General features: G+C 67.1%; 1 protein-coding gene across 1 annotated transcript; it reads left to right on the top strand.

Moving 5' to 3' along the window:
- The first annotated feature begins 884 nt into the window (after positions 1-884).
- Positions 885-4811, top strand: SH2D2A (SH2 domain containing 2A). Its single transcript, XM_075524946.1, is given in 9 exon segments — positions 885-981; positions 2242-2393; positions 2555-2730; positions 2881-2970; positions 3058-3223; positions 3491-3679; positions 3842-4369; positions 4679-4758; positions 4760-4811. Coding segments are annotated over 9 exon segments (1467 nt in total). The 5' UTR covers positions 885-947.
- The last annotated feature ends 1365 nt before the right edge of the window (positions 4812-6176 follow it).

Below are 6176 nucleotides of genomic sequence, written 5' to 3' on the forward strand. Positions count from 1 at the left end.
GCTCGGTGTCTGTAAATGTGAGGATTGCAAACAGGAAACCCGGCTGACAGATAAAAATACTGTACGGTGGCTGCTAGAGGGGAAGCGGAGCGGAGGGTGTGAAGGTAGCAGGGAGGGACAGGTTTCTTAAGGTGGAGAGAGCCGGAGCTGGCACCGCACCGCGTGCCGGCGGGTGCTGGGTGGCACCGGGCACCATCCCCACCCTGGGGCTTGCAAAGCCACCGCCTGGCACACCCCGTTTCCGTCCCGGTGCGACGATGAGCCAGCCCCCAGTCCTAATCCCTGCCCTAATCCCCGCAACCTCTGGGGTGCAGCCGGGCTGGCACCGCTCTCACCGCGGGGCTGGCCGGAGCCTGGCACCGCCGGGAGGGAGAGTTGCGGCCGGCACGCAGCGGAGCCGGCGGTGCTGGCGGCTCGGCTGCCACATTTCCCAGCTGGGCTCACCCCCCCGTTTGCCACGCCGATGCTCCCAGCACGTCCCGGGATGTGCCCGGCTCCGGCAGCCGGTGGGGAGAAGGACACCGCAGCCAGGGCGTGAGGAAGGGTGCCGGATCCCACCGTGCCAGGAACCGAATCCTGGCTCACGGCACGAGCCTGGGCCAGCCGAGCGCCCGGCGGCACAAGATCCCGCGATGCAGACGGAAGGAACAAAGAGCCCTTTGCAGGCGCAGACGTGCCGGCGGGCGGGTAGCCGGAGCCCCCTCCTCGCCACAAGCCCAGCCCATGCCAAGGGTCCCGGTGTCACCGAGGTGTCACCCCCGTACCACCCCACCGCCTTCCCGTGACGCCTCCCCATCATGTGAAGGCTCTTGCGGCTTCGGTTGCTGCTTCCTGCCCTTCGCAGGCAGCGGAGGCACGAGCGCAGGCGAGGCGGCCGCGCTGCCTGCCCTGCCTGCCCTGCCTGCCCTGCCTGCCCTGCCAGCCTGCCCGTCCCGTTGGCTCCGGCCATGGACTCCTGGGTCCCTGCGTGGCCGGGCAGAGGTAGGCGAATGGACGGGGGGATCGGGGCTGGGGTCTGTCCGGGCTTGTATCGGTGCCGGGACGGGAGGAAAAAAGACCGAGGAGCAAACCCCGAGCAGGGGGACTTGGGACGGGCGAGTGCCGGGGTGATTCGGGGACGCTCTCCCCGTCCCCAGGCGCAACGGAGAGGGAGCAGAGGACAAAGGGGTGCGGAGAGAGGGAGTGGGGTTCCCTGCCCACCCCGGCTCTTTCAGCCAGGTCTTGCCCCCTTCGAATGGGGAAATCCAGCCCAGAAAAGTCTCACGGGAGCAAAGCCGGGCTTGAGCCTGTTTCGAGTCCGATTCGACCCGTTCTCACCCCAGGAGCGCGGGGTTTAAGCAGCACATTCCGCCCCGGCGAGCAAAGCCCCCCGAGCCACCCCTCCGAGGCTGAAGTAGTGGGGTGAGGGAGCAGGGACGAGCCCCCCCCCTTCGCCCGGTACCCCCGCCAGAGACAGCACCAGCCGGGGCCAGTGGCATTGGCCACGCCTGGGCAGGACTTGACCCAAATTCACCTCCCTGGCACTCCCCGCGTTGGTTTGCTGCGGTTTGGGTTGTTTTGTTTCGCTTTGTCAACCACCTCCCTGCCTTCCCCTGCCCGCCGGGGCGCAGCCGGTTAAAGGCAGAGACGAGGTGCCGTGTCCCCCCGCCTCTCCCTGTCCCCCCACTCTCGGATGAGCCTCGACCGGCTCCGCTGACTCAGCTTTGCCTCCCGGATCGAACCAGCGCGGGAATCTTCCACCCCCTCAAGCATCTGCTGGGGATTAACGTTGTTTTGCCGAGCGTCGGTGGCTCGGGGCTGAGCTCGGGGTCCCTCCGCGGCCACACGCAGAGCCCCGTGCCCACCACCTCGCTCCTCTTCCCGGGGCTGACCCGACACCCCGGGGATTTTCGGGGGGCTGGGGGATTCACGCGCTTTCCCCTCTCCTCCGCCCCACCCAGCTCACCGGCACCCGGGGCTTTTCTCCTCTGGGGTCCCAGGGTCATCGTCCCCTCTCGCCGCACGGGTCCAGGGCGGTGTCCCTGGGGGGAGGCAGGGTGATGAGCCCCAGGATGGGGGGCACAAGGCAAAGGTGCCCCTTGCCCAGGCTGTGGGCGAGAGCAGCGCTTGGGGGGGGGGGGGAGTCATGAAACCCCCCCACATCCCAGCGCCCCGTGGGAAGCAATGGGGCACAGGGCCAGATCGGGGCCCCCAGGGAGGCTTCGCTGCCCTGAGCCCATTTCTCCCCGTTCCCTGGGACAGGGGACCCCATGGATGATGACCGTCCCCTCTTCAGCACCTTCAAACCCATCGGTGAGGACAACACGGCCAGCACCAAGCCAGGACCCGACACGACCCCGGTTCAGCCCCAGGGAGCAGAGCAGCCCCCCGGACACCGCGACACAGACGGCGGGGTAGGGCGCGGGGCTGCAAGGGGTCCGTCCCCGCCAGCTCGCCGTCCCAGCACCCCCGAGCTCGCACACCCGCAGGGACCACGTCCTCCCGGGGCGCAGAGCGGGGAGCAGAGCATCTTTGGGGCACACCCTCACCCCGGCTGCTCTCCCCCTCCCTCCAGGTCCCGCCAGGCTCCTGGCCGTCCCCACCAAGCTCGTCCCCACCGGAGGAGGACCCACGGCCGGAGCTGGTGGCCCTGCGTGCCCAGACAAGGCTGTGGTTCGAGCAGACGCAAGCCAGGAGGCTGGGGGCCAAGGGCGAGCTCCCAGTCTGGTTCCACGGCTTCATCAGCCGGAGGTGAGCGCGGGGGGGGGGGGGGGGGAAGCCGAGGCCCGGGGACGGGGTGGCCCCTTCAGCATCCCCACTCCTGGGCTCCGAACTAGGGAGCTGGACCCCTGGATCCCACGAAGGGGGTGAGGCTGAGCGGCTCTGGGCCCATTCCCGCAGGGAGACGGAGCAGCTGCTGCAGGATCGGCCCCCAGGCTGCTTCCTGGTCCGCTTCAGCGAGAGCACCGTCGGCTTCGTCCTGTCCTACAGGTGAGGGACCCCCGGCCCCGTCCGAGGGACCGATGCGCTCGGTCCCCGTCCCGCCCGCTGTGCCGACCCCGTCCCCTCTCCCCCCAGGGGCAGGGATCGCTGCCGGCACTTCGTCCTGGACCAGCTGCCGGACGGGCGGTACGTGATCCTGGGGGAGCGGAGTGCCCACGCCGAGCTGGCCGACCTGCTGCGGCACTACGCCGCTGCCCCCGTCGCGCCGTACCACGAGTTCCTGACGGTGCCGTGCGAACGGGTGAGGACCCACATCCCTCGTTAGTCCCTGCAACCAAAAAAGCGGAGTCATTCCTGCTGTATGGATGGGGAGGGATTTTCCCAAGCCGGGGAACTCAAAGCATCACGGCTGGGCAAAAATCAAAGCCGGGGTTGGCACCGGAGCCACGCTGGCCATCCCCAGCCGGGAGCGAGGAGCCGAACCGCGGGCAGCACGCCCGGGGTGGGACCAGCACCCAGCTGGGTCTGCCCAGACCATGCACCCACCCGCTCATCTCTCTCCTTGCAGGAAGGCGAGCCCCAAGGAGGGACGTGGATCCCAGCCGGCAGCGACGCTGCACGTTCCCCATCGAGCGAAGCGCCAGCAAACGTCCCGGTGTACAGCACCGCGACCAAGGGGTCCCCGGCAGCCAGGCAGGCAGCCACGGCCCCCCCGCTGCCCGCGGAGCCCAGCGCCCGGGGAGGCTCGTCCAGGGAGGTAAAGGAGGGGTTGTCCCAAGGACAGAAGCCGCAGCCTGGCCAAAGCTCTCGCGAGGCGGAGGGATGCAGCCGGGATGGGGACGCAGCCCCAGCCACCACGGATCCGTGCCGGACCCACTTCCAGCCCCTCACCTCCGACCCGTCCCCCCTCTTTTCACAGGCTCCCCGCGTCCCCCCGCCGCTCCCAGCCAAGGCCAGCTCCTCGGCCGCGGCTCAGGGGCCGCACAGCCCCGTCGGCGGTGGAGCAGCTCCCGAAGGTCCCTACGCTCGGGTGCACAAAGAAGCCGTCCCCCCCGAACCGCCCACTCCGCCCCAGCCGGCCGATGCCAAGTACCAGCAGCTCATGTGCTTCCACACCTACGCCGAGCCCCACGAGGGCATCGCGCCCGGCCCCTCCACCTACTACGAGCTGGAAGAACCCATCCCCTTCTACGCCATGGGACGGGGCTTGAGCCCCAGCGCCGGCCCCGAGGAGAACATCTACTCCGAGGTGGCGTTGGCCCGGCAGGACCTGCCGGCTCCGCTCCCCAGGGGGGTCCGAGGCAGCTTCTCCACGCTACCCCCCAAATCCCCCGCTCACCGCCGGCTCTTCCGCAGCATGTCCAGCCAGGCCTCCAAGAGGCGGCAGCTCCCGGCAGCTCCCACCGCAGACGGGAAGGAGAGAGGAGCCTCCGGCCCGGCCGCGGCGGTGCGTTCCCCAGAGCAGGTCGTGTTGTAGAGCCGCTCTAGAGCTCGCTCCCGGCGAGACCGCCCGTGGAGGCTGGCGGGTCGGGGTTTGCTCCACGCCAGGGTCACGGGGGGAGAAGGGGGGTCTCCTGCCCAGGGCTCCGTGCTGGAGCGACGGTCCCCAACTCACAGCCAAAGCGGGAGCGAAGTCGAGGGCTGGGAGGGTGAAGGACCGACTTTGAACCACGTCCTGGCTCTCAAGTCAAACCTCCACCCGGTGAGGCACAATCTCACGGCCGTTTCCCTTCACCTCTCCCCGCGGGTTCCCCAGGGCACGACAACGAACCCTCCGCTGGAGTTCGATGATCCCGTTTACAGCCGGAGGACGAGCACCGCAAAGCAAGCCGCGGCTGCGGCAGGGCCCCGAGAACATTTACGAGCAGCTTTCTGGAGACCCTCGCTAAGCCACCCGCGCAGGTAGGTCTAAGGCAAGACCCGGGGCTCGGCTCGCAACCCCCAGGCAGGAGGAAGCTCTCGGGCTCCTTCACCGCCGAAGGAAGCCCTCGAACCTGGGAGGAGAGGTCCGAGGCTGCAGTTGGCCCCTCCGCAGACAACCGGCGTGCCGGTCCGCTCCGTGCCGGGATTCCCATGCCCTAACCGCCACGGCAGCCCGTTTCCCAAGCCCCGCGAGACAGTTAAGAGGGGAATGGTTTTAATTTATCTTTGAACACATTCAGAAAGAGATTTCTATTAATAGAATGAGGGCGGAAAAGGCTATTACAGTAAAACGAGAGAGGGGTTTTGGGCACGGCTGCTGCATCCAGAGTCAGATATTAAATTGGCCGCAAGCCGGAGCGACGCCGCAGCCTGCCACACATCACCAGCCCAGCGCGGACACCTCCGAGCCCTGCCTCTTTCCTCAGCCGCAAAACACGGCATAGCACCAACCCCGAGGACCAAATTCGGCCGCTGGGTCGGCGACACCGACCCTGGTGCTGCCCAGCGGCGTGCAAAACCCCGGCCTTGTCGGGTTTTTTTCTGAAACGACACGGAGCCGTCGTCGTTCTCGCAGCAGAGTTGGGGCACCCAGCCTTAAAGGGAGCAGAAAGCGCACGAGGGCAGCCGAAGGCCTCACGCTCAGACGCGTTAGAGCTTCAAGGCAGGGAGGGAAAAGGAGGGCTGTGGGGTCGTAGTTGTTTTCTTTTACCTCTTGGAAAAACCAGTTTTGCTTTTCACAAGCCTACATTTTGTCGCTCTTAAATGGCTAAAAGCAGAGCGCGAGGCAGGCGCGATTCCCATCCTCCTAACTCCCCTCTAGTGCTAAAAATGAGCCATTACACACCGAAACGGAAAAAGAAAAGGGGAACCAGTGAGCTTCAGCCTCTCGGCTCGCCCCAGGACTCCACCAAGGCCGCTGAAGAAGAGTTTGGGAGCAAGTTTTGGGACAGAGCCTCCTGCCCCACAGCAAGCCGCTCTGCCCTCAACGCTGCAGCAAAACCCTCCAGCGTGGCTGCCGCCGGGAGCTGCCTCGTCACGCTCCGAGAGCAAACGCTGGAGGGCAAGGCTCAGCCTTTTAAACAGCTGAATCCACGGCGGTGAGCACAACCCGCTGGTGGGGTTCGCACGCCGGATGGGCTACGCGGAACAAACTCCCCTCGGACAAGCGTTTCGTCACCGGCTGCGCAAGAGCGTCCGTTCTGCGAATAAACCGAGGCAGCCGCCCTCGAAAGTGGGGCTGCCGCAAAGCTGCTGCAGCCTTCCCGGAGGGGAGAAGGGAAATCAATGCCTCGAGCGAGGAGTTGAGCACCTCGCGATGGAAACAGGTGCGG

Source organism: Mycteria americana, chromosome 25 (assembly GCF_035582795.1).
Source record: "Mycteria americana isolate JAX WOST 10 ecotype Jacksonville Zoo and Gardens chromosome 25, USCA_MyAme_1.0, whole genome shotgun sequence".
Lineage (NCBI taxonomy): Eukaryota > Metazoa > Chordata > Aves > Ciconiiformes > Ciconiidae > Mycteria > Mycteria americana.